Source organism: Heterocephalus glaber, unplaced genomic scaffold (assembly GCF_053883595.1).
Source record: "Heterocephalus glaber isolate CG9 unplaced genomic scaffold, H.glaber_assembly_v1.0 deba00001744, whole genome shotgun sequence".
Lineage (NCBI taxonomy): Eukaryota > Metazoa > Chordata > Mammalia > Rodentia > Bathyergidae > Heterocephalus > Heterocephalus glaber.
Window position 1 is genome coordinate 3,917,585 of NW_028258450.1, and position 27,288 is coordinate 3,944,872.

At 55.5% G+C, this 27,288-nt stretch overlaps 1 protein-coding gene across 1 annotated transcript; it reads right to left on the reverse strand.

The window, feature by feature from the left end:
• Nucleotides 1–548: 548 nt before the first annotated feature.
• Nucleotides 549–22,915, reverse strand: Napa (NSF attachment protein alpha). Its single transcript, XM_004867044.4, has 11 exons — nucleotides 22,521–22,915; nucleotides 11,806–11,885; nucleotides 9,865–9,981; nucleotides 5,665–5,711; nucleotides 4,577–4,654; nucleotides 4,392–4,447; nucleotides 4,231–4,315; nucleotides 3,524–3,628; nucleotides 2,441–2,509; nucleotides 2,081–2,131; nucleotides 549–1,200 (listed from the first exon to the last, which is right to left on the reverse strand). Exons 1-11 carry the CDS (start codon nucleotides 22,616–22,618, stop codon nucleotides 1,099–1,101), a joined length of 888 nt encoding a protein of 295 aa, XP_004867101.1. The 5' UTR covers nucleotides 22,619–22,915; the 3' UTR covers nucleotides 549–1,098.
• Nucleotides 22,916–27,288: the final 4,373 nt, after the last annotated feature.

Genomic DNA, 27,288 nt, shown 5'->3' on the forward strand with positions numbered 1-27,288 from the left:
GCTGTGACACTCTGACTCCTGTGGCCAGGACACCCCCCAGGGGGAAGGCACACAGCCCAGGGAGTGCAGGTACCAGGGTGCTCACTCAACTCTCGGGCAACCCGATGACGACGTGTGGCTGAAGTGGCTGCTTCTTGCCCACTTTTGCTGGGCAAAGGGCTCCGTGTCTCCTCCCACTAGGCCTCATACTTTGCCCACCAGAGAGAGATGGGACAACTGTCATTGGGGCATTCAGCTTGCCTTCCAGGGGAGTGTGGATGAGGGACAGGAGAGTCACGGGCCTCCTCCAGCCCCCTCCACCAAACAGTGCTGCTAGCTGTTACCTTCTATCCACCTGTGGCTCAGGATCCCTGAGGAATCCCAGGCCCCAGGCTCCGGGCCCACAGGAAGGGCATGAACACTGCTCTGGCGCCCAGTGCCCAGCCTGGGCTCCTCCCAACCCACCACCTTGCATCTCTGCTGCAGGCCCATCCAGCCCATCTCTGGGTCAATCTTTTCCACACCCCACAGGGCTGAGGGGAGCAGGGGCGAGGAGGAAGAGACTCATGCAAAAGTGGGGATTTTTATTTTCCTTCTTGGGGCATCTGGAGCTTCCAACCACCAGACCAAACCTCAAGCACAGGGGAGGAGCATTGCAGGGTGGCTCCAGAGCCCTGGTCTAACCTGAGAGGTTGGGGCTGCAGGAGGCCAGGGTGCAGGGGTAGCCACCCCTGGCGGTGAGAGCAGGGCTCAGTGGCCGCTTGGGCTGAGCTCTGCCACAGGCCAAAGTAGGGGCAGAAACCAGCCACTCAACTCAGCTGGTCAGGTGCTGGGGACCAAATGCTGGCCTCTGACTCCTAGCAGCACCCACACAGGAGGTCTGAATCAGATTCCTACAGCTGGTTTCAGGGTGGAGGACACCGTTAGGGGCTTAAATAGACAGGCAGGGGTGAGGGATGTAGCAAGAACAGAGGTGACTGGACAGTGGCCTGGCCTCTGGCGGCCCGAGGTGCTGCTGAGCGGCCTGTGGGACTCCCTGGCTGGGCCAGGAGGAAGGTGGAAGTCTCAGCCCAGCTCCCTCTGCTGCAGACCAGACGAGCAGGGATGGGAGGTGGTGGCCTAGCGCAGGTCCTCCTCCTCGCCCTGGATGGTCTTCTTGATGCGCAGGAGCATGGTGGTGAGCCACTGGTCCAGCCGAGAGATGGCGTCGTACTCCTTCACCTACCAGCACAGAGGAGGCCATCGAGCCCAGCCTCAGCCCTGCCACCCCAGCCCTGCCACCCCAGCCCCACAGCCTGAGCTATCTGGTCCCCATCTCCCTGGTCTCTGAGAGGGAGCATGGGGACACCAGTGGGGAAGCTGCCTTTTATGTCTTTACTACCACAGGGCTAACATTTCCTCTGGGGGAAAACTGTAGTTTAAAAAAGAAAAAAAAAGCCCAGCCTCCTTGTTTAAGGGTGGACTGGAGGCCTGGAGATGTGAGCAGAGTCTGTCCCTCAGGCCCTTTGTGCCCGGCCCTCCCTCAAGCCCTGCCCCCTTGGGCAGGTGGAGTGTGACAGGTTGTCTATCCTCATTAGGGGCTTAAATTCCTGGAGGCCAGGGAGAGACTGGAGAACTGAACTGCAATCCGAACTGGATACAGCTGAGTTCCAGAGTGTTCAGCACACAGCCAAGAAAGGGAGAGAGGTCCACACTGGCAGGGTGAGGGCTCCCCGGGGAGAGGGGGAGTCCTCGGCTCCTTTCTTTCTCTCTGCTGCCCACCTGCTCCTCCTGGGGTACCCACAGCACCCAACCTGAGCCAGCCCACTGGTCTCCCTAGGGAACTTGGAGGGGTGCAGAGACCATGGCTTTCCAGGCAGAGAGATGGGGTGTGAACCCCAGGGGCCTTTCCCTCCCCAACCTCAGCGCACCATCTACAGATGTGGCCAACATTCCCTGTAACTCCTGGGGCTACTTGTGGGGACTCTGGAGGGTGATGAGGAAAGGGGAATCATAGCCAGGGCCCGGAGGCCAGAGACTGGAAAAAAACAAAACTGGAGGGAGGACGTGATAGAGGAGGGCAGCCTGCCCCGGAGACCCATGTGCCTGCCAGGCCACTCACCGACTCTGTGTAGCTGTCCACATTCTGCTCCTCGTGGGCTTCTAACAACTTCTGTGAGCAAAGAGAAGGATGGGTGAGGCTTGTGAGGCAGAGCCTGGGCTGGGTTAGCGCCAAGGGCTGAGCAGGAACGGGGGTCCCCCACAGACAGGAGACAGCAGGAGTCAGAACCCCAGCCTCCAGCCCTGTCCCTAGCGCCACCCCTGGCCACTCTCATCCACAAGCAGCAGAGAAAGGAAACAACATAAAAGTGCTGGGGAGCCACTGGACAAATCTTGGAGCCCGGCACCCCCAGCCGGCCAGCTGCTCCACACTAGGGCCAGGTGGGTGTGTCCCACCCTTCTCCCCAAGTCCCCCGCTCACTTTCATCAGCTTGCATTCCCGGGAATCAGAGAAGGCTGGGAACAGCTCCTCGTACTTCTGGACAGCCAGCTGGGCAGCAGGGAAGGAAGGAGAGGACAAGCTAGCACAGGGGCCACCGGAGACAGAGGTCCAGTGGGGCAGTGAACTGGGGTGCTCTGGCAGCCCTGAGTCAGCTCTGCACTCCTCCCCAGCTGCCCTCCACTGTCACCTGGCTCTGTGCCTGGCAGCACCTCCATGGGGCTGAGCTCAGCACCAGGCTGGCTGCGGAGATGGCTGCAGGGAGGGAGAGGGTTTCCTGGGCAGGTGCCCAGCACCTCCCTGCCTGCCTGTGCCAGGGAAGGGGACAAAGGGGCATATTTTCACGCCAGGCCAAGGGCTGGGCACTGCACATTTAACCCTTGCAAGGACCTGGGGGGCTGGAATGATGCTGAGCCCATTCTGAAGGTGGGGAAACAGCCCCAGAGAGGGCACCGGTGACCAGGTGGAGATAAAACCCAAGCTCGGGGGCTGGGGTGGCTCAGGAGAGCACTGCCTAGCACAGACCAGGCTGGGTTCAAACCCCTCTCAGTCTGAATAACCCCAAGTTCTCAGCTGCCCTGCCAGCAGGAAGTAGGGTGGCAGACGTGAGGGAGCCCTGGGCCCTGCAGAGCCCCTGTGGTCTGGGCAGGGAACTCCAGCAAGGCGAGCAGACTTCACATCAGCTCCCCGGTGCTTTCCCACTGGCCACTCAGAGTGAGGATGGGCATGCAGCCTGGGTCTCGGCCACAGCCATCCCACGGTCAGAGATCTGGGCTGCTGGGCTGCAGACCAGCCACGCACTTTCAGCAGGGAACTCAGCCTTGGCGTCTCCATCGGCACGACGGGCTGACAGCAGTGCTGCTTCATAGGATGAATTAAAAACTGCACCCATGAGGGAAAGGGCCTGGCCCTGAGTCAGCCAGGAGCTGGGAACTCAAAGGCCTCCAGGGTGTGACAGGGATACTGGGGTGAATCCCATGGTGACAGCCAGGGCTTCTGGTCTGAGGCGGCCCCTCTGCCAAGAGAGGTGACCAGGTGGCTAGAGGGGTGCTCTGGCTGGCTCACCTTGGCGTTGAGCGAGTCAATGCAGAAGTGGCAGAGTGCCGCCTTGAAGAAGTAGTCCTTGGCGCTGTACTTGAGCAGGGGGCTGTCCATGGCGGTGGTCCCCACCTGTGGCCACATAGAGGTGGCACTGTGAGCTCAGGACAGGCAACCCAAGGGCCAATAGGAAGGTGGGTCTGTACCTGGGGTGAGGCTAGGACCCCAGGGCAGTGGGCCAGGGACCAGCCCAGGGAGGGATCTCGAGCATGAGTGACCAGGGCCAGGGTACCCATGGGAGGGGAGCTGAATGTCCACGGGCCTCCTGAGGTGCCCAGGATGGCAGGGAGGAGGCATCTTGCTGTCAGGCCCCATGGGAAGTTGGCACGCAATGGGCAGAGGGACAGCACCTGCCCCCTCCCCCTCCCTCGGGGCCAGCTGCTGCCTTTCTCACGGCAACAGCTGCTCCCCTTCCCACAGGGCAGAGGGGGGCCCAGGCTCTGCCTCCCACTGAGGACGAGGGACCCCGCTCTGGCACCCTGGCCACCCTCCCCATGGTTCTGCAAGGCTGCCTTGCTCTGGGGCCTCAGGGCAGTGCCCAGGAGAGGCGGGGACAGCGAACAGGGTGTGAGTGGATTAGCTGTCAGCTAGGTGAGTGCAGGGTGAGGGCTGCATGGAGGGGAGCAGGGATGGAGCAGGGGAGGTGGACAGACCGGGCAGGGCTTGCGGCACACCTGCTCGTAGATGTCGATGGCTTTCTGGTACTGCTCCAGCTGGGCGGCATAGCCAGCCACCTTCAGCAGACACTTGTTGGCTGAGCTGCGGGAGGAGAGGGGCTTGAGGGGAGGGTGGCGGGCCCTGCGTCACAGAGGAGTGGGCACAGGGCCAGGGCTACCTGTTGGACTCCTCGCCTTTGTAGTAGTCTGCAGACTGCTCATAGTGCGCGATGGCCTGGGGAGACACAAAGCTGTGGTCTGGAGGTCGCGGCCTTCCACCCCCTCGGCCGCTCCTGCTAGGACACAGCTGGGCCCAGGCTCAGTCAACACCAGGAGGCCCCGGTCCTAGCCGTCACCTACTCACCTTCTCAATGTCCACAAGCTCTGTCTCATAGATCTCAGCAATGGAGATGTGGTGCTTGGCTGCGATTGTGAATCGGCCCTGTGGACAGAGGGGGCCCGTGACTCTCCCTGGTGCAGGGCCCCTCACTCCGACCCCTCAGCTCCTGCCCTCAGCACATATGAGTGAGCCCTGCAGAGACGGCATGAGGACTCGCCACCAGGATGGGGGCCCTGCTGCCCTGGGCACCTCGGCCAGCCCCCGTGCCTTGGCCTGTTTCCACCCTGTCTATGAGGTGCAGGTGCACGGGGCAGATGCCAAAGGTGATGTGTGTGGAAGGGCTGGGTGGAGCCTGCCCCAGAGTCACCGGGTAAATGGCTTTGCCAAACCAGGACTGAGGGTTGCAAGTCCCCACTCTTCCTGTATGGCCATGGAGCCTGCTTTCCACAGGCCAGTGCCCCATCCTGCAGCCACCCCTGCGCATGCCCAGCACGCCCCGAGGGGTCCTCAAGGTCCAACACACCAGGCACCCTCTGCATGCCTCTGGCCCCTGGTACACACCCTTTGCAAGGGCAATGGAAAGCCAAGGCCCTGCGTCCAGCCAGACTGGGTCTCCAAAACTCCTGCTGGTAGGCCTGTGTCCCTCGGCAAGCCACAACCCTCACATGCACAGACTGCAGAGCAGCGGGGCAGGAAGTCAACTGCCCACAGCGTCTGGCTCAGCAAGTGACCCTGCTACAGCTGTGAGGTCAGTTGCTGCAGCCCTGCTCTGAGCACAGCAAAAGGGTTGGGCTGACAGAGGTGGCCCACAGCAGGAGCTTCCTGCCCAGCCTGGCCTTTTGCACTACTGGGAATTGCTACTCAGATGGTGGGGAAGGTGGAGAAGGAATCACACACGCGCGCACACATACACACACATACTCCAGGAACCGTAACTCCAACAAATGAAAAGCATGACGGCCATGGACGGTGGAGGCAGGGCAGAAGGAGGGACCACTAGCCCAACTTAGGTTGCCAAATTCCCTTGGGCTCCAACTGCCCCACCTGCTCTGCTGGAAGACAAGAACCCTGCTGGGGGTGCTAATGCAAGGGACACTAATGGGGCCCCTTACCATGTCTGTGTAAATCTCGATGGCTCTCATCAAACAGCTGATGGCCTCTGGGAAGAGAAAAGGGGATGCGGGGAGGAGAAACCAGAGTGAAGTCACCACAGAGGACCGGACCAGCAGGGAGCAGCGTGCCCAGGGCTGCCAGGGCTGTGCCCCAGCTCTGCGGACCAGGAGAAGGTGGAGGAGCCCTGAGCCTAGGAAACCTGGCCAGACTGATTTTCTCTGCACACCAGGAACTGCTGGTAATGTTTCCGGGGGAGCCCTTCTCTCGGGCTGCCACTGTGCCACCAGCTCCCTGGCAGTTACAGGGACAGGGCACAGCCAGGCTCCCACAGGTGTTTTGAGCCACCTGCCAAGGCCCTGCTCTCTGAGGACAAAGCTGCTGCTGCCAAGGGCGAAGGTGAGGCCATCCTGGGGTGGCAGATGCCCAGGCTCTCTGGGACTCGGCCAATGTCACTGCAGGTCTCCTGAGCAGAGTGCGCCCCGCACCAGTGCCCTGGATCTCCAGGTGGGAGACTGGGTGCACAACCTACCCTGCCCTGCCCTGGGCAGGTGGCTGGCAAAGTCCTCTGCTCTCAGTGCTCCCCACCCTGGCCTGCCACCCACCAGCTCCTCCAATTGCAAGGTTCACCAAAAAACACCCCAAGACGGTGCTGAGAGGAGGAGCTGGGCTACCTTTGTTGTACTATCTCTTGCAAGATTTTAAATTTGGGAAAAGGCTTTTTTTTTTTTTGACAAGTTATTTGGAGGAGAGAAAAGCATGAGTGGGTGGCAATTTCTAGCAGATAGAAATGAGCTCTCAGGGTAGAATTTTAAAAAACATCATTTTAGTGCATCTCAAAAGGCTGCTGGGGAGGGAGGATGAGGGGGGCAGAGGGCAGAGGGCCTGGGAGGCTTAGGGCTTTCCCCAGTTCCTGGACATCCCTGGACACCCTGGAGGACGCCAACGCCACCGGGAAGACAGAGGCTCTGAGCAGTCTCCAAATGTCCCTGGATGTAATGCACAAAGTGGTGAGTGTCGCTCCAGGAGTGTGTAGATTCCATCCAATTCTGAAAAGCCTCTGGGGGCCCAAAGAACGTGCACCATTCAGTAAGGCTCCAGGCTTTCAGCTGGGAGCCTGAGGGAGTAGGAAAAGGGGTAAAGCGGGCAGAGGAGGCACAAAGGGAGCAGACATGTCAACAAAACAGGAGCCTAGAACAGTGTTAATCCTCTTACGTACACACACGTTCTGTAACCAAGCAGGTCCAGAAGGATGCTCAGCAGCCAACTGGGCCGATGCTGGGGAGGAGGAGGCGGCGGCAGCAGCCCCCACTGGGACCCAGCCACTCATGGGCTCCCTGTCCTGACCCCCTGTGGGCCGATGTGGCAAAGGCTGCACCCCAGCAAGAGAAGCAGCTGCTCCCAGCCTGCCACCCAGGGTACTGTCAGTGAGGCTCGGCCCCTACAGCGGCAGCGGGGGAGGAACATGGATTCTCAGGGCTAAGGCTTCTCTGTGCCAGCTCCTCGCTCCGGGAACAGCTGTCCTGGAAAGTGGCAGGCTGCCAGCTGACACGCTGGCCAGCTCCCAGATGAGCACCTGACACTCACTGCCACTGGGCTTATCTTGGGTCCCCAGGCTCAGGGCATCCGTGGTCTGTCCCCGCTCCCTTCAGTCTGCCTGCTGAGCTCTCTCCAGCCTGAGACTGTCACTCCCCTGCCCCCAGGTTGCACCTAGCTGCAGCCTTCCATCACTCCCGGGGCTCAGCCTGTCCCTTTTCTTCAATGAAATAGGGACAAGTCACAGAACTGAGCCAGGAAGTGGGGTGCATTAGAAGATGCAAGTGTCTGGTAAGTACTAGGCACCCAGCAAGTGACAGCACACGAGGGGCAGGACAAGTGGGGGCTGGACCACTCCCTGTGCCAGGCCCCAGCGACCAGGTCAGCCAGGGAAGGGGCCTCCTGCCCAGAGTCCACCTAGAGCAGTGGGCAGTGGTAAGGAGACCAAGGAAGCCCTGGCAGCACGGGCAGCACCAGCCAGCATGGGGCAGCAGCTCTCTCCACAGAAGGCAAGTGCAGCAGCAGGATGAAGAGCCAATCTGAAGGAGATAGCTGGGGAGACCCTCCAGGACACAAGGCTGGACAAGGCTGTCTGGGCTGGGGAGGAGACCGGCAGGGAAGACCCCAGCTAGGGCAAACTAGGCAGGCAGAGCTCCACTTCACAAAGCAGGGGCTGCACACCTCGCTGGACCTTGAGCACACAGGGCCGTCGCCACACTGGGCAGATCTGTGCGTGGGCTCATGGTAGACCCGTGCTTTAACACAGGACAGAACACAGCCTCAAGAGGGGAAGTGTCTTGCCCAAGGTCATGCTCTTCCCAGATATCACTCAACTGCTGCGCCCTTCTCTGTGCACCCTGACCCCAGACACAAAGCAGCTGTCACCTCCATGCAAATATGCTCACACCTGGACTGGTCACACCCCAGCTCGCTGCAACCAGGGAGAGACCAGGGAGGGAACCTGGAGTCAGCAGGGCTGCTCAGCACTAGTGCTGGGGCTGCCTGCACGCGATCGGGCTATTTTGTCACAGCTGTGTCCTCCCCTTCCTGAGAGGCCCCCAGCCAAGTCCTCGGCACCCAGGTTGGCAACCTCAATGCCCTTCCATTGCTCTGAGCCTCCTTGGCCAATTCCGTGCAACACTCTGCTACCAAGGCCAAGGGGAGGGATCAGTGCAAGCACATCACGCCAGGCCTGCCTGCAGGAAGAGCAGGGTCTGCTGAAAGCGCACATGGTGCACATACATCAGGCAGCCTGGCAGCTGCCACCCCAGAAACAAGTCTTTCCAGTCACTCCGGATGGGGCAGCAGCTGAGCGTCACAGATGCTAGGCAGCATCACCACGCCAACCAGTTCCCCAGGGAGCAGAAGGAAAGGCTGGGGGGAAGGCTCTGTGGAGGACAAGAGATTCCTAGGGTAACTCCAGCCCGAAAACAAACCCAGTGTTGCATCGGGTCACCAAGTCACCCACGAAGTCTGCTGTAGCCCACCAATCACAGGGCCGTTCCCTCTGAGCCTGTCTGGCCCAAGCCCCACCACGTGACCACTTAGCCCCACATCTATGAGATGCCAGCTGAGAAGGAGGGGCCGGTTCCTGGTCCATAGAGAGACGGCTCTCTCACAGGGAACTGGCCTTGTCACAGTCAGGATCCAGCAGAGACCCAGACTACGTGAGGCAGCACTTGAGGGCTGCAGAGAAACCTGTTCTCGGCCGCAAAACGGCCTCTCCTGGCAAGGACCAAGGACCGGCCTTTGTTCCAAGATAAGTATCTCCTTAAAAAAGAATTCTCTACTCTCCTGAGAGGACAGTGACAAGAGATAGCATGTTAAATGTCTCTGTGGGTCGGGGATTTAGCTCAGTGGTTCCGCTGCCTGCTGCGCAAGCGCAAGGACCCGAGTTCGATCCGCGATACCAAAACCAAAAAAAAAAATCTTTGTTAAAATTAAAAGTTAGAATCTATGTCTGGCCCTAAGATTTTAAAAGACAAAAATCCCAAGGTTGGCGATGTAGCTCAGTGGCAGAGCACGTGCTCAGCATGCAAAGGCCCTGGATTCCATCCCCAGCACTACACAAAAATAAATAATAAAAGCAAAATTCCCACCGCACAAAATCCCAGCATCTGGGGGCCACGAGCTGGGCTTCTGCCTCAGGACCAGCCCAGTGGAGACTGTCTTCCCAACCGAGCTGCTGTCCCCACACGCTCTCGCTTTAAGGAACTTGTTCTCTGGCAACTGGATCTGAGGCTCTGTTCTCACTGATTTTCTCCCCAGGGCATAGGGAAGCCAGGTTAGGATAATTTCCGCTCCTTTTTCAGCAGCGACTCCTACCTGGCTGGTCTTAGAACGCCCCCGCTCCCTTCTGCATGTTAATTCTGACAACAGAACAGCTTTGCCTCGATCCCTGGCAGGCGGAGGGTCTGAAATGTAACTCCCACTCCCAAATGCTCGAAGGGGAGCGACAGGCTGTGCATCCCAGGGGAGGGAGGCAGGACTGGAGCAGTACAGAGTGCCAGCTGCAGGAGGGGAGCCAGTTCTGAAGTTCAGGCTCTCTGTGCCTCCAGCCTGTCACATGTTGGCTACTGGAAAAACCCAGATTCACTTGGACACCCGAGGACTTCGAGAATGCTCAGCTGCTCTGGTGATCAGTGTGTGGCCCCAGTGGCCCTCACCTTGGGGGTCAGCTTTCTTGAAGGCATTACCGGCATCCACAAAGCAGGTGGCCGCGTCGTGCTTGCTCTGGAGCTGCAGGTGAAGCTGGGCAGCCTGGCAGAAAGCGTTTCCAGCAGCTGGAAGAGAAAAGAGAGGCCCAGCTTTGGGGGCTGCATACAGACACTGCCCAGGACGGGGGTCGGGCTCTCAAGAACACGGAAGGAGGCCCAGAGAGAGGTCGGGACTGGCCCAGGCGAACAAGCCCAGCAGAAGCCCAGACAGGTGGCTCCTGGTGATCCACCAGAGCCCCAGTTGAGCCCACGTCCTTCGCCCTGGCTTTGCCAACATCTCCTGGGCCACCACTTGTAAAGGTCCGAGGACAAGGCAGGCAGAGATGAGAGTGTCGAAGGACAGGAAAGCAAGGTGAAGCGGCTCCAGCACCCATTGCCTCAGCAGTCCTCTCTGCTGGAGGCAAAGTGGAGGCTGGGCGATGGGGGACAGGCCCAGAGCGGGGGTCCAGGAAGAAGGGGCACATGAGATTAAGTTACCTAATACCTGTCCACCTGTCCCTCTTTCCCAGTCCTATTTCTTTCCCCTACAACTCCACAATGCTCTTCCTGCTGAATCCTCAAGCCCTGTGCTTCTGCCCCACTGTGCACCGGCCAGAGCACTGTGCTGTGAGGCGTGTGTGTGTGCATGTGTGTGTGTGGCAAAAAAGTGGCAATCCAGAAGGGAAAATAGCTTCTGTACACGCAGGAAAGTGCCTATAAGTTCCACCTGCCCTGAGCTCTTGTACACACAGCCACTTTCTGTGGGTCCTCAGCCATTCTGTCCAGACGTCTCCTAAGCCAGCTCTGGAGGCATCAGGGCCCCCCCGCTCTGGAGCTTCACTCTGTGATCTCACTGACAGCTCCAAATCTGAGCCCTAAATTTCAAGGAAGATGGATGCTAACAGGGAGAAAGTGGCCCAAGACTTCTGTTCGAATTGTTAAAGCAGGGATGGTAACTCATTTTAGGGGAAAAGCAACATATATGTAACTGAAAAATAGGCATTTCTTAAGGTCCTTTAAATCAGCTTGGGAGCATAAAAATACATGCAGCACTTGGCCATATGTACCATGCGTTTTGTTGAACATCACGGAAAGCTCTTCTAATTTTCAGGAAACCAGCTGATGGGGTTCTCAAGCCATGGTGAGGACTGTGTCTACCCAGAACCTCTGCGGCCCACCCACTCCCAGGTTCATCAATGTCCAAACATTCTCCCCAGGTTCCCAAACTGTCTTGTGCTCCATTTCCTTGATTCAATCTTGCTGACACTGGGAGCTGCATTATGAAGTCAGTGCTAATGGGATTCAGTGCACTGGTCCCCTACAGCTCCCCAAACCAGACCCCCCACGCTCGGCCTTTCAGGAGCCTGCTGCCTTGGGGGAATCGCCGGGCCACTGACAGCAGATTCTGCCAGTTTCTGAATCCTGGCTGTGCTGCCTACTCGTCATGGTAGCCTTCGCAGGTGCTGAGCCAAACCTCAGTTTCTTGGTCTGTAAATGGGGATATTAATGGCATCCCCAGGCTTGCTGAGATGAGGCAATTAAATTATGCATGACAGATAGTAAAGGGCCCCATAAACGATGGCTGTCATTAATGTTATGATTGGAACCTCTTGTGTGTGCCCCAGCCCAGAATTTGGATTCTGATGGAAGCAAGATGGAGTTGTTTCCAGGAAACCCAAAATTCTCAATTTAGGGAGAAATCTGACAAAGAACTCATCCTCGTGGGTCCCTCAGGACTGAGTGATCAACAGCATCATCTCTCTCCTTTCTATCCTTCCTAGATCTACATCCTTCCCCCTGGACCAAAGGGGCCAATACCCCACTAGAAGTGGGCAGTGGGGCCTGCAGGGCCAGGCCGGCGGACAGGGAGCTGAGGGGAGGGAAGGAAGCGCTGTAGCAGACAGCACATACCACTCCAGTTTTTGGCCATTTTGAACATGTTCGCTGCTCTGGCATAGATTTCGCATGCTTCCTCTATTTTAGATGAGCCTCTGGGGAAAAAGAAAAAGGAAAATAGATAAGGAGACTATTTAGTCTGGTATGAGAAAGAGCACACATTCTGCCCCAGTGATAGTGGAGATGCGTCCTCCCCCTACGCCTCTGAGAAGCCACCCCCGCAGCCCACCGAGTGGCCTCCCCGTCCTGCACACAAAGGCACCATCTGCACAGGCAGCACGGCTGTGGTGCCCTCCCTGAAGCCACACTGGTGTAGCCATTTGCTCTTGGTGGGGGCTTCCTGACCTCCATACCCAAAGCCTCTTCCATGACCTGCCTGGGTGTCAGGGTGACCAGTGGGTGCCAGGTACTCTGCTAGTGCCTCTTCCCCAAAGCCTGCAGTGCATTCTGGGGGGATCAGCCCAGCTGTCGACACCTTGCTGCTTCCCCAGTTCCCGGATCCTGGGCCTTGCACACAGCCACTGTTCCTCATAGTACCCACCACCCTACAAGTTTGTCATTACCCATTCTGGACCGAGCAGATACAACACAGTGCAGCTACACTGAGACACACTACTGTAAGATGTAAATATAAAATGCCCTCATTTGTGTGCCAAAAATAAATAAATAAAAATAAAAAGAGGAAAATAGAGGGTGAAAAGAATAGAAACATACATGTTTATATAAACACAGAATATTTCTGGACAAATACAAAAAGCTAGTAACAGCATTTTTCTCTAAGGCGGGGTTTACAGCACTGGAGCCAGGTGTGGGAGGCAGACTTACTCACTGCACACCTTCATAGGTCCATCTAATTGCTTTCACCACCTGCACATTTTATCTACTCAAGAAAAAAGTATATTTTACCATGAGTCTTTATATTTAACCCTGTGGTCCCACAGTGAATTACATTTCTAGCCATTTATCCTATGAAACGAATCAGAAAAGTCACAAGGACATTCGGCACAGCATTACCTGAAAGGCAAAGCCGCCCTCAAAAAACTGCCGTAGTGTCCTGAGCGAAATAATAAGGTTTTGTTTTCTTTTAATTTTGTGCTGTGTATGGCACCTCGGGCCCCATGCATGCTAGGAAAGTGCTCTACCACTGAGCTGCACCTCCAGCGACAGAGGCACGTGTTTTATTGTGTTTTTTGGGTACCGGGGATCGAACTCGGGTCCTTGAGCTTGCAAGGCAGGCCACGCAACCACTGAGCTAAATCCCTGCCCCAGGGGCATGTGTTTTTTGAAAAACAAAAGGAACTCTCTGTGTGCCGCTTTACCCTGATTTCTCAACCTCCAAGCAACACATACAAACCTCTTCCTAACTTGGGGGGGCGCTTCATTAGGACTTCAACCCCAAAGTCCCTACTTTTATCCTCCATCTGTTCCACCCCCAAATCCAACCAAGCCTGGGCCATGAGGTCTGTGGTCTACATAACTAATGCAACTCCTCTCGCTCTCGTAACCAGGAGAATAAAATTCACACCCTCAGGAGTCCTACCAAGTTCCTCCCACAATGATATAACAGCTGCGTTACTTCTTTAAAAGGGAAAAGAGGGGTGCTTCCCATTTAAGAACTACACGCGGGTCGGGGATATAGCTCAGTGGTTCTGCCACCTGCCTCGCAAGCGCAAGGACCCGAGTTCAATCCCCGGTACTGAGGGAGGGAAAAAAAAGAAAAGAGCTACACGCATTGTCTTCACTGTCCTACCTCGCTCACGTCAGTTGGCCAATACTGCCCTGGCCACCTGCCCATGCCCACCACAGCTGTGGGGTCCAATGCGACACTGTGGGTGCAGCCACCCAGCCCCACAGCAGTCCCGGAGATGGTGCACAGTAGGTCTGGGTAGGCCTGGAATTGGGCTTCCCCTCCTCCCGTACTCCCAGATATCCCCAGACCTCCTCCTTTTAACTTTTAGTGTCAGACAGGGTCTTACTAAGTTGCCCAGGCAGCCTCCAATTTACAATCCTCCTGCCCTCACCTCCCAAGGAGCTGGGATTTTTGGGGTCCCAGGTGATTCAGATGACTGAGCAAGTCTGGGATGGAAAAATGGGGCGGGGGGGGTCCCCACCATGTCAGCCAATGAATACAGAGGTGGGGCAGGCAGGGCGGCAGAGGCTAGAGTCCTGGCTCCTGAATCCCAATCACACCAGCGAAGCAAAGTTCTTCCTCGGATGGAGTCTACCCTCTGCTGTCCCCAGGAAGTGGCACTGAACCATGTGCTCTTCCAGGCTCACCCACACCGACCCCCAGGTAGTCAACTTCTTCAGGGCCTCCTCCTGGCTGTGGAGGTGAGAAACATTCCTAAGCTTCTGGCAGAGGAGAATTCAAAACACTTCAGGAGGTCCTTCTCCCTCCAAATGCTCTTTTTCTGTGATGCTGGGAATGGAACTGCACATGCCAGGCAAGCGCTCTACCACTGAGCTACACACACTCAGCTCCCGGAATGTTCTCTTAAAGGGCCATGTTCAGATTTTCATCATGGGTCTGCCCATCCCACAGCCTGCCAGTTCACCCTTCCCCTTTGTAGGCATACCCTAGTCCTATGCAGCCCCAGGCATCCTCTGAAAGAGCTCAGGCTTCCAGCAGAGCAGAAACTGAGAGACCCAAAGCTAGTGAGCAACAATGAGCAGTGTCAGCCAGGACAGGTATGTCTGGGCTCAAGGCGACAGAGTACACAAAGGCTGTCAGCTGCCTGGGCTGAAACTCTGCTCCCGGCCTAAGCTGCAGAGCGGAAAAGCCAGGGGATTAACACCTGCACAGGCTCCCGGCCTGCCTTCCCCGCCCCTGAATACTCTGGTCCTGACAGCTCCTGCGGCAAGGCCAGTTGACAAGAGTGTATCTCTGGGGTGCCAGCATTTGCTGCTAGAGATGAAGGAAGTCCCCAGAGGGGAAAGTGACTCGCAGAGGGTTAACTGGCAGATCCTGGCCAATGCATATCTGAGCTTGACCCCTAGTCTTCAGTGACTAAGGAGCAACCCATGGGAAAAGGAAAGAACATACCAGGCAGTGGTCACAGCATGTGCAAAGGCCTGAATCAGGAACACACTTGGCAAGTTCAAGGAAGAAAAGTGGGCCAGGATGGTTATGGTGCAGGGAGCAGCAAGAATAGAGGCCAGAAGGGCAGGCAAGGAACCCACCACGCTGGAGGACAGGATGAGGATTTAGGGCCTATTTAACTTAACAACAGGGGCAGGCAGGGAACCCACCATGCTGGAGGACAGGATGAGGATTTAGGGCCTATTTAACTTAACAGGAAAGTGAGCAGAAGGAAGATGTCCCTGGCTCCACTGCTCTACCAAGCTGTCTCTCCACATGGTTGACCCCAGGCTTCCTAACGTGGCTCAGCTGGGCTTGTGCGCCCATCTGAGGTGGCCTCCTGGGTACCCACAAGCCTCTGGGGAAAGAGGCCAGGCCTTCTCCCTCTGCCTCCTGCACAAGACCCAGAAAAGCTCCCTGGGCCTCCTGCTGCAGGGCCTGGGGGCTGTGCATGTGACAGCTGACAGTCCCGCCCCCACTGACCTCCTCCAAGCTGCCTCTGCTGTACTCTTCCCATCCCACGGCTCTGAGCCACACTGGGAACGAGGGAACTGGTTTGGGCCAGCCTGGCGGAGGGCTGTCTATAATTACCACTCTGCACGCTCCCCCCCAGCGCGGAGGAAGCAGTCTCAGGTCTCCCAGGCGCAGCCACCAACCTCCAGCAATTGCCATATGGAGGGTGAGCACTGCCAGGAAAGCACAGCCGAGGCAGGAATGGGCCAGGGGGTTCTGCAGGGCAGTCGAAACCTCCCTCTCTCCAGCCCCGGGGTACTTCCTGGCTCCAAGAAATGTGTCACCTGCCACACCCACTTGGAGGTCCCTAAGAACCAGAAGGACAGATTGTCCGACTCCCCCATTCTGGGTCTGACACTCTCTCCCTCAGCAGCAGCCACAGCCACTGGCCCACTGGCTTGATCACCAGCCAGTAGCCTCAGGGAGGATGAGGGACCCAAGGCCTGCCCTGCCCTTACATGCCTTGCAGCACGGCTCCAACCAAGCTGTGCCTCTTCACAGCGGGGAAGCTGGGTGCTGAGTGACTGAGGTGCCCACCTGAAGAAGCAAGTCCAGGATCCTGGGGCCTCAATATCCTGCTTCACAGAAGGCGCTGGGGCACAGAGACCCTGCCCAAACTGACACTGCAGGAAGTGGCAGGGCTGGGAAAGGGGCCTTGGGGCCTTCGGGCCTGGAGATCCTCTGCGGCCCTGGCCTCTACCTCACTGAGCATCCAAGAGTCCTCTGGAAAACGAGGTGGGTAAACCATGTCCCTGACTGTCTCCATACTTCCTTCAAATGAGACAGCCCGGGCTGCCCTCTTTCTTTCCTCAGGTGGTCTCTGCTTTCTGCTGAGCCATGCTGAGCCTCACCGAGAAAGTGGAGGTTCCATGAGGCCGCTCCCTCCTGAGCATGAGACAGTGAAGGCACGCGTGGGATGAGCTGCTGGCCACGCCACTCTGCTGATGGCGCTGGCACTGTCAGAGCTCAGGATCCCCAAGGCCTCTGCGCCTTTGGCACGAGCAAGTGCTAACCCCTCACGGGGTAGGGGTTCGCCAGGGACAAAAGAATTAAACACCCCAAGCAAACCGCCCCGTGCTGAAGTCACCTTGGGCTCTCAGGGGAAGAGGTAGAGACCTGGGCAGCGTCTGATTCCGGCACTTGGCTGAGTGTAACCTCAGGCTGGGGACCCTCAGCCCCAGTGTCTTTAGCTGTGGAGAAGACCGGACTCAATTCCTGCCATGGAGCGCAGCACGAAGCAGGTACTCAAAAGGCTGCCTCTATATGCAGGAGAAAGGAGCTCAGAGGGTGCCAGCCTCTCAGAGCCACCCTGAGAGTGGCCAGAAGGCCTGGGGCCCAGAGCCAGCTCCTTACTTGCTAGCATCGGTTTCCTCCTCTGTCACTAGGAATAAGCCTCACCTTGCCCAGCCACAAGTACTGTGTGAATGTGTGTCATTCTCACCACAGAGCACAGATCCTAGTTTAACTACTTCCACTTCTGGGTCAGCATGGGTTCCAACTCTTCCACCTCCACATCAGCTAAGTGTTGCCCCTTGTCTTAGTTACACTTCTCGTTGCTGAGACGAAATACCTGATACCCAAAGTTAAAGGAAGAAAGGTTTACTCTAGCTCACAGTTTGTAAAGGTTTCAGTCCATAGTCGGCTGGCTCCAAGGCAAGGTGGCATGGCAGAGAAAGAGTTCATGGCAGGCAGAAGGCAGCAAAGCAGTGAAGTAGTGAAGAAGCAGGAAGTGACAAACAGCCCTCTTTATGTCCACTATATTCTATACAGGCTCACACCTAGGGAGGGCCTTCCCATGAACTACACCCAGAACTATGCCAAGCCAATCAGTGGACTGATTTGGTAATCACACACCCTTGATCCCAGCATCACACACTCTAGATCCAGCCACCTCAGAAAAGCCCACCCATGACTGCGAGGCTTTAGGGTGACACCTAGACACAGCTTTAACACCCCTGCCTTCAGTTGCAGAGTCCTAGGTGTTCCACCACCCTGGCCCCAGCTCATGATACTGATAACAGTCAGCCCTGTATCCTTGGGTTCAGTGTCCACAGTTTGAACTACAGATAGATCAAAACTACTTTAAAAAACTGCACCTATTCTGAGCATGTACAGACATTTTTCCTTGTCACTGTTCTCGAAACAATGCAGTGCAATAAGTATTTCTCTGGCATTTACATTAGTTATTACAGGAAACTTAGAGATGACTTAAGGTCCACGGGACACTGTACACAGCTTTACGCAAATACTACATACGCACTTCAGAGACTGCAGCCTGGGCACATTCTGGTATCCACACTGGGGTGAGGGTATTGAAACCAATCCCCTGAGGATGATGGAGGACAAGGGCACTTATCCGTGGGACCATCACTCCTCTAGATTCTCAGCTCAGCAACAAGGACCACTGCTGCTGCTTTCCCTGGCCTCCCATGTTTTGCTTGTGTTTCCTTTTTTGTAGTGCTTGGGGAGGGAACCCAGGGGTTCACATGTACTAAGCATGTGCTCAATCAGTGGCCTACACCCCTAGCCTCTACCCTCTATGTGATGTTCCTTCCTTCCTTCTCAGTACTTGAGAACTGAACTGAGGGCCTTCACGCTGAGCTATATCCTCCACCCCACCCCCCTTTTTTAGATTTGAGACAGGATCTCGCTAAATTGCCCAGGCTGGGCTCAAACTTGCAGTCCTCCTGTCTCAGCCTCCTCGAGTGCTGGGATTACAGGCATGTGCTACCATGCTCAGCTCCTCCCAAGTTTCTTACACACTGACCCTCTGGTCCCCAACAGGATCACACTTCATCACAGCTCCAGAACGAATGTTTCAGTTCCTCAAAAGACAGGCAGAAAGTCCCTTATTTGTCACCTGTACAACCAGGCAGCAAGGTCCCACCCACGGAGAAAGCCAGGATCTCAGATGCCCCTAGAATCCTTGCCTCCCTTCAGGAAAGACTTGACGCTGAGACCGGGTAAGTGGTGCTGACTTTTCGGTTGTGGGTCTTGGTGACTCACATGACACACACTAGAAAGGACACTGGGAGTGCCTGCAGGTGGAAGGGGCTGGACACAAAGCTGGAAGGCCAGCTGTGAGCCCAGCAGGCCCTGTACAAGGACGTCCTCCCCAGCCCGAGCAGCCACCTTTGCTCACAAAGCCAGCGCCCCTGGCTTCTGGTGCCCTGGTGCCCTCAGGCAGTTCAGACAGGAACTGACTTGCCAACACATACTGATCTTTAGGAACATGCTGTTTGTATACAGAACACCTTGTCACTCCTATTTCCCAGCACCTCCAGCTTCCAATAACGACGCTAGCAACTGCTGAGTACCACCAGGGCCAAGCCCGCTCTCACCAAGCTCTGTGCATCCTCTCCTCACTCCTTAGGACCACTCTACCACAGGAATCCAAGGGGACAGAAGTGTTCATTCTGGGTTTTGTAGGGGACGGTGGAAGGGAGGTGTCAGGGACGAGAGCCCAGAGAACAGAACTGGCATTCAGAGCCTGTACAGCGGCAAGGGGGCCCAGCACAGAAGGCTCTGGACCCTCAGCAGACTGGAGCAGGAAGCAGGTGAAACAAGCGTCCGACTCTCCCCTCTCCTTTACCCACCATCGCTTTCATGGTACTTTCAGCGCAAAGCACAAGTTTGTGCTGCTCCCCCCCCCCACTAGGGAAGGTATGGGAACCTTTGATCTCCTAAGTGGGGAGCCCCGCCTGCACTGGCTGCTGGTGCCACAAAGCTCCGCTAGCATCAGACAGCTGAGAGGAAGGAAGAGCAAAGGCTGCCCTCCCTGCGCGGGCGAGCCTAAGTGGCCAGGTGGACAGGAGCGAGGCCTCTGACTTTGGGAAGCTGCCCTGTTTCCCAAAAGAAGGAAGAAGCACTGAGAATGAGCTGCATCCCAGCTCCCCCAGCTCAGGTCTGGAGTGAAGGGCAGGTGTGAAATGTTCAACCCGGGTGGGGGAGGCCAGCTCCTGCCCATAGAGAATGAAGTCCTCGCCTACTGACCTCTGGATGTCCCCAGCTCCTGGACACACGGATCCAGGCTGGCCTTGGCCACTCCCCAGTGGAACCTTCCTGAAGCCTCTTGGAAACCCACCTGCTCACTGTCTCAGTACTTTCTGGAGGTTAGGAGGTGGTAGCTCCCAAACCAGTTTGCCAACATCCTTCCCCAGTGTGCTCAGAGATGGGCAGGAGCCTCATGGGACAGTGGGCCTGTGAGAGGGTTCTGGAAGCTGACAGGCTAGGTCTCAATGTGTCTCTCCCACTGACTGCAGTGCTGGCAGCTAAACTGACTTCTCTAAGCCCCCTTCCTCCACCTCCGTGGGGATTTCGTGAGGACGAAGGGAGAGAAGGAAGGTTAAGTGCCCGGCCCAGGCCTGACTCAGAGGCAGAGTGAGCACTCAGCAGATATCATCTGCTGGTTCCGCTATCACTGCAGTGGCCTCCCACTACCACTCTCCCCCACAACAGCTGCTGCAGTCCTTTCTAAAGGGCAAGTGGGAATCCTCTAGGACCGGGCCACCAGTGCTGCCCCACTGCTCCAGCCTGGCCCCTGCTCACAGGTCTCAGCTGTCCACCCTAGGAGCTCCCATTAAACCTTCATGAGGCCTACCCCACCTCTGGCCTTGCTCAAGCTGTCCCCGCTGCCTGGAGTGCTGCTCCCCACCACAGCACCCCCAGAACTTCTAGTCTGCCCTTGGATGGAGACCTTTCCTCTCCAAAGCCACCCCTCAGTCCTCGGATCTTGATCCTCCCATCTCCCCATCACTCAGGGCAGGTCACACCCAACCTTTCTTTGTACCAGCCCTGCCACCCAGGGTGCCCTCCCAGGCCCCTGCTCCCTTAGCAACGGCCTGCGGCTCCTTGGGGCCCAGCTTATTCCTCACCAAGAGCCCACATCTAGTTCACACAGCTTCCCTTCAGCACAGGAGCCACACAAAGGACAAGACTCAGGCCTTCTTTACATTGACAATTTTGCTTTACTAGCACTTTGCAGTGTTAATCTTGCCTTCTCCACCAGGTGGCAAGTGTCTCAAGGGCTAAGAGCTGCTCCCTGAAAACACAGCCCAACTGTACACAAATCTCTGGACCAAAGGGACTAGAGAGATACCAAGCGCCACCAGGAAAACTACTGACGAAAACTGAGCTCTGGGCCCCACCCCCAAACACTGCACTTGAACTTCTCCCCTTGCGAAGTAGAAAGATACATACACATATCCATTCTCTACTTTCAGCCTCTAAAATAAAACATTCCTCACCTAATCAGCACAACTCATTAGACCTGGATGTTTCTTTATACCAGGCAATTCATTGACATTCCTCAAGTTCTTTTGCTAAACATTATGCAACCACAAATCACTTCTCTTCATTTCTTTCCAGTCTCTGCCAGGCTTCTAATGGTCTCTTCCAATTCCCAGGCCCTCCTCCCAAAGCCTTTCCCCAGCCTTCTGGCAACCTTCCCCATCTGCCATTCTCTGCTTCCTGACTATGTGTTCCACATCTTCCTCTCTACCAAACCTCCAGTCCCTTTCCCAGGCCTCCCGTCTCCACAGCCTCCCCCGGACCCTTTCAGGACCCTCCTTCAGCATGCTTCTCTCCTAAGCCTCCCCAGATCCCTTCTACCTCCTCTGCCCAGCCTCAAGTGTCTTCTAGCTGTTAAGTCCCCAAGGCCCAGAACCCCTTTTCCATTCCCTTTCAGCTCCTCTCTCCCCCTCCCCATCACACGCAAGGGTTCCTGGTCTCTCCCTCCTATGACCCCCTCAAGGCCTCTCCCACCTTGGTGTCCATCAGCTCCTTACATACTCCAAGTTTCTTTCCCTCTGGTTAGCGACAATGTTAGAGTTTTTTGTTGTTTTTTGTTTTTGTTTTTTTGGTACTAGGGATCGAACTCGGGTCCTTGCACTTGCGAGGCAAGTGAAGGAACCACTGAGCTAAATCCCCAGCCCAACAATGTCAGAGTTTTAACCACATGCCAGCCTCAATTCTAAGCACTTTACACATATTTGATACTCAAAGTAAACCTCTAAAGTCAGATTTAGCAATGATCCCCTTTATCTTGGAAATTACACAACTTAGCCAAGGTCGTGAGCAAGCTGCAGAGTCACATTTTAAAATCTAGGCTTTTGATGCTCCTAAGTGACTAGGACTCTTCAAAGAACAGTCAACTTTTATGAACTGACATGAACTTTACGTGAAATGTCTGCCACCTCCCAAATTTTAGTTCTTTCTCCCAACTCCCTTCAGGCCCTCTTCTAAAACATACTAGTCATCCCTTTCAGACGTGACCACACAGCAGGCGTTGACCCCCCCCCCCCATGTTTCTCTCCATTCTCTCATCTGTGCCTTTCATCTCTCCTCCTCCCTGGCCAAGCCAAATCATGTCTTGACCTCTCTGCCCAGGCATCCACATCCTAACCCCAGGTCGTGTGCTGAGGTCTCCTGAACTAGTCGCTCTTTTTCTTTCTTTTTTTTTTTTTTTTATGGTACTGGGGATCGAACTCACGAACTTGCACTTTCGAGGCAGGCGGCGGAAAAACTGAGCTAAAGCCCTGCCACTAGTCGCTCTTAACCAGAGCCACACTCGCCTCACACACTCAGACCCGAACTCACCACCCTCAGCATCACCCAGGCCGCTGTGCCTGATGTCAGACTCCTTCGCCCTCACCTCCGTCACCGAGTCCATACAAACCCCTCCCACGGCCTTGCAAAGGTACGTCCCTTAGGCAGCTGCCCTCAACCCCAGGCCCCGACACACGGTCTGGAACCCTTCAAACTGCGTCCCCTAGAACTCCAAAGGCTTCTGCATCTGGTGTCTTCTCCCAGCTTTCTCAACCACTCGGGCTGGTCCCCTTCAGGCCTCAGATCGTCTTCCCTCGGCCCAGTTCTCCTTCGGCCCCCTGACCAGTCTGCAGCCTGGGTCCCCCTCCCGGCCTCAAGATGGTGTCGCCTCGGTCTGTGGATCCTCTGCCCAGATCCCTTCCGCTGTTTCTGCCTGCCCTCGGCCTGCGTGCGCTCTGCTGCCTTAGGCCCCGTCACCTCCCTCTGGAATCTCCTGTCCCCGCCGCCCGAACCCTGGTGACCAGCCCGCCGCTCGGGCCGTGGCTCCTGCGTCCTCTTAGCCTAGGTCCCGACCCCCTCGGCCGGTTCTCACCCGAACAGGCCAGAGAAGAAGGACTGAGAGTTCTTCACTTTGCGCTCCGCCTCGGCCAGTAGTGCCATCGCCTCCGCCTCCTTCCCAGAGTTGTCCATGTCGGCCGCAAAGGTTTCCAGCAAACTGCCCGATCGAACCCTGAAGGACTCCGCCGCGGCCCGGCCGCGGTACGCAGCCCAGCGAACGCAGCAAGCTGCGTTGACGTCGCACCGGCGCGCGCCGCCTGCGGCCAGGGCCCACGGGACTCCAGCCGGCCAACCAGCGGCCTCGCCGTGCGGCGCGTGCCACACGGGCCAAGCCCCCGGCCGCCGCCGTACGCCGCCCTGTGACTCTCACTCTCCAATCGGCGTCCAGAGACCTCGACGCATGCGTATGCTCCGGCAGAGGGCACAGCAGTAGCTTCCTGAGCGCTTCGCAGGACAACCTCCACGTGACGCTGCATAAACCAATCCTACTCGCCATACCCAAGAACCTGTCCCTAAGGTGCGGCCTCTCATCCTCCTTCACCAATGAACAGGAGCCATTGGCTCGGTCCGTCCCTCTTCGCGGAACTTTGGACTGGTCAGCTGACCACTGATGCTCACGTGATAGCTCCCGGCCCACGCCCGGCTTTGACAGTTCTCGAGTGCAGTTTAGTCCCGCCTCCGCGTTTGGTATTTTGTTTTCTTCTCTAGGAAAGGCCTGTGATGAAAAGGAAAATGTTCTTCTTGCGCCCTCTGCCGATCGGTGCTAAAACTGGTTTGGGGAGTGAAAAACTAAATTTGAAAAAATTTAGAACAGAACTCTATTAAGCGCTGGTTGAAAAAAACTTAGAGCAGGAACTCTCTAACTCTAGTTTCACAAAACATGGCTGGATACACTGTGTTAAAAATTCAGTTTCGGATAGGGGATTTAGCTCAGTGGTTCCGGCACCTGCCTCGCAAGCGCAAGGTCCGGAGTTCGATCCCCGGTACAAAAAAAATTGAGTTTTCTCATCACCTAGTGACCAGATCGGTTTTGGGTTTTGTTTTTGTTTTTTGGTACCTGGGATCGAACTCAGGACCTTGCGCTTGTGAGGCAGGCAGCGGCACCACTGAGCTAAATCCCCAGCCCAAGACTGTTTTTTAATACCACTCTCCAGTAAAAGGAACCAGGGTTCCTAAGAGAAGTGGCTGGTTGTAGGTCTGTGTAGGAAATGATGTAAGAGCCTGGAGCATCTTGGGCGGGGGGCTGGGGATTCAGAAACACAAACAACACACACAGAATGATGTGGGCATGTTGAAGGGACAGAGTAGCCAACAGAAAGAGCTCCCAGGGCTGGGGATTTAGCTCAGTGGTTCTGGCGCCTGTCTTGCAAGCCCCAGGCCCAGAGTTCAATCCCTGGTACCAAAAACAAACAAACAGAAAGAGCTCCCAGTGGCCAAGGCTGGAACAAATTGAGCAACAAAATAAAGTATTGGATTATAACCCCAAACATAAAGTATGCATAAACTCAGGCTGATATAAATGAACAACTACATATATTGAGCAAATAATAGAGAGGGGAGAAAAGACAGTCTGTACAGAAGAATTTCAGATAACTTTTGTAGATACTCTACCCTCAAGAAAGTGGAGCATAAGTCCACTCACCCCCTTTTGCTGGGTGGGGAGGGGTACTGGATTTGGAACCCAGCAGCACTCTACCACTGAGCTGCATCCCAATCCTTTATTCATTTAAAATTTTTGAGACAGACTCTCTGTAAGTTTCCCAGGCTGGGCTCAAACTTCCTTTCCTCCTATTGCAGCTTCCCAAGTATTTGGGATTACAGTCCTGTGCTATCCCGGACCAGCACTACCTGGCATTCTTTTTTTTTTCGTACTGGGGATTGAACTCGGGACCTTGTGCTTGTGAGGCAGGCGCCGGAACCACTGAGCTAAATTCCTGGCCCTACCCGCCATTCTTTAAGTGTGGACGCGTATACTGACTTCCTTCCAAAAACTACAATACGGGAGGAGGATGGGAAGGCTTGTTTACAGGGGAGAAGCCTGACAAACATGGTCACCCAGCCAACTGAGGATAACATCAACAATGATAAATCAGCCCTGCATGCTTGTAATCCCAACACCTAGGAGGCAGAGCCAGGAGGCTCACTGCCAGTTTGAGGCTAGCTGGGTTGCATAGTGAGCTCAAGCCCAGCCTAGACTACTAGTGACAAACAAAACAATGGTAAGTCACGCTGATAGCATGTAACTTTAAGATGTGACCAGAATGGCACTTCTGTGTTTTCTTACCAGTTTAATCATGAGAAAAACAGGTAAATCTCAATTGCACATTCTCTAAAATATCTGACCAGTTCTCCTCAAATCAGTCAAGTCATGAGAACAAGAGAAATCTGAGAAACTGACAGCAATAGGAGCCTGAGGGGATGTGCCTGCTAAATGCATTGTGGTGTTGGTGATAGCGGGAGTCTAGCAGAGAAGGAAACTAGGTAAAACGGAAGGAAATCTAAGTTAAACAAGGACTTTAGTTAATAATGTTTGTGAGTTGTAACAAACACACCATGCTAATCCAAGATGTTCATGATGGGCAAACCAGGTGCACTATCTATGGGTTTGTTTTTTCCCCGTACTATCTTTGCAAACCTCTGCAAATCTTAAAGTATTTTAAAAGGCTTCTTTACATAAAATCAGGTTCCAGGGCCCTACCCTTATGGTTCCAATTCTGCATATGTGGTAGGGGTACCGGAATCTGTGTTTTTGTCTTTACAGAACCACAGATGATTAGGAACTAGACAGTCGAGACTGCTGTTTAAGGAAACGCTGTTATCTGAGGTGGGTGCTGGCCGGGCAGGGTAACCCTGAAGAAACCTTAGCCAACTCTCATCTTACACTAGACACTTCCTGACCTACCGCCTGTGGTTGCCACTGTACTCCGACCAGAGGCAGGTGGGGGAGTCTGCATTGCCACAGGCAGTTTCAGTTCCTGGTCTGTCAAAGTGGTGCTATCATAAAAGCTTCTGTTTTTTGGGTGGTTTTTTTTTTTTTTGGTACCAGGGATTGAACTCGGGTCCTTGTGCTTGGGAGGCAGGTGCCGGAACCACTCAGCTAAATCCCTGGCCCTTCCGTTTGTTTTAACTTGTTAAATTTGAGGGTAATTTGTTACAAAGCAACAGGTAACTAATATCTCCCTAACCCTTAAGCCAGTCTCATTTCCAGAGTTTGGTCATTGCGGTGGGACCCAAGCAATAGCCAGTGGCAGCAATGAACTGCATCTTAAGTAGTAGTGTTTCGCTCATACAGTGAATCTGCCCGGTACTTAATTTACATTTTCTCGTTTCTCCATCCCATTTTACAGATGGAGAAAACTGAGGTTCACACAGGAAAGCGACTTGCAATGATGAAAGAGGGGCCAGGGCACAAATTCAGGTTCATGGGGTACCTGAGTCCTTTCCCTTAACCAGCGTGCCCCAGTGGCTTCACACTGCTGCCTCTTTCTCTCCCTCCCAAACATCACGACTTAGCTGAAATGTGGCCCTTCTGACAGTGCCATCCACTCTGCTCGCCCTACCAGTCCTTCAGAACACAGCACACACACATATGTATGTACATGATCCCGCCGTGGCGTGGAGCAATCAGTCCTCTCGTATTGCCCGAGTTGACAGCATCTCTGCAGCTGCTCGGGTCCCAAACCTGCCATGCCAACCCTGAGCTTTTACTTACCGCCCCCTGCTTCCTGTGTGACCACGAACAAGCCTGGGGACTCTGAGAACACATTCCAAAGTCCTGTGCTTTTGGCCCTCTGCTGCCACTCCAGTCCAAGCCACTGTCACCTCACCATGGAGCTTTTTGGCTACTCTGGGCTTTCGATTTTGTCCCCTGCAGCTCTCTGCCTGTGTGAACAGGCGCCTCGGAGGTCACTTCCCTAACTGCCTCTGCTAGTTTCCCACAGCAGTCTGGGCTTTGCCAGGCCAGATCCCACCCTCCCCTGGCTGTCCACCTAACCTCTGTTACCTCCTGGTCACTTGCTGGGACTTGGCCCCTTTTTATTTTCTTCATTTTGCTTATAGCCAACACAGTGGTCTGCCCTACCCAGGGGCCATCATTGGTGTTTCTTCTTGTTTTCCTGGCTAAAGGGATTCCAGCTTTGCTTACGTGGCAACAAACTTGAGGGGACACACTCATTTTCTTGGGTCCTGGAGACAGATCTTGAGGCACCAGGACAACTGGCCATTTCCTTCCCACTGCCGGGACAACATAGAGCCGAGCTCAGACTGCCATCCTGGCCAGTGAGGCCCAAGGGACAGCCTACTGGGGGCTGCTTCAGGTCTCCCTGACTCTTCAAAAGGGGCACAGGAGAGGATGCCACACTCTTCCTGCCCCTCTGCAGGCTGGGGCATGTGGAGGTGGCTGTTCTTGTCTCTGCGGCAGCCTGGGTACAGTCACCTGCCACAGAGGTCCTTCCCTTCAGGGCTGAGCCCTGATATGCTGATGGCTCAAACCTACCCTGACTCTTCCGTTACACTGGCCCAAAACACACCCCATCACGATGTGAAATCACTTTCTTTGCTTGCTTATTACTACTGCCTTCCCACTCCTAAAAACGGAGCTCTGTGAGGAAAGGGCCATGCCCCTCTTGCTTTGCCATGTCCCTGCTGTGTGGGTGGGAACTGTCTGGCACGCACACAGCAGGTGCTGAGTGAAGGTGTGCTGGATGAATGCCCCATGGACCCGCCCTCTGGGCAGGCAGCAGCAGACTCACCTTCTGGCCCTGGCAGGTGGCTGCAGTTCAGAACCTCTGTGGGATCCACAG

What these genes read in the sequence shown, in the direction of transcription:
- Napa (XM_004867044.4), bottom strand. Translation starts at nt 22,618, where the DNA reads ATGGACAACTCTGGGAAGGAGGCGGAGGCGATGGCACTACTGGCCGAG. An exon ending in CAAGAAAGCTGACCCCCAAG is followed by an intron (nt 5,712 to 9,864) that starts GTGAGGGCCACT and finishes TTCTCTTCCCAG; the next exon opens with AGGCCATCAGCTGTTTGATG. An exon ending in TGGACAGCTACACAGAGTCG is followed by an intron (nt 1,201 to 2,080) that starts GTGAGTGGCCTG and finishes CTGTGCTGGTAG; the next exon opens with GTGAAGGAGTACGACGCCAT.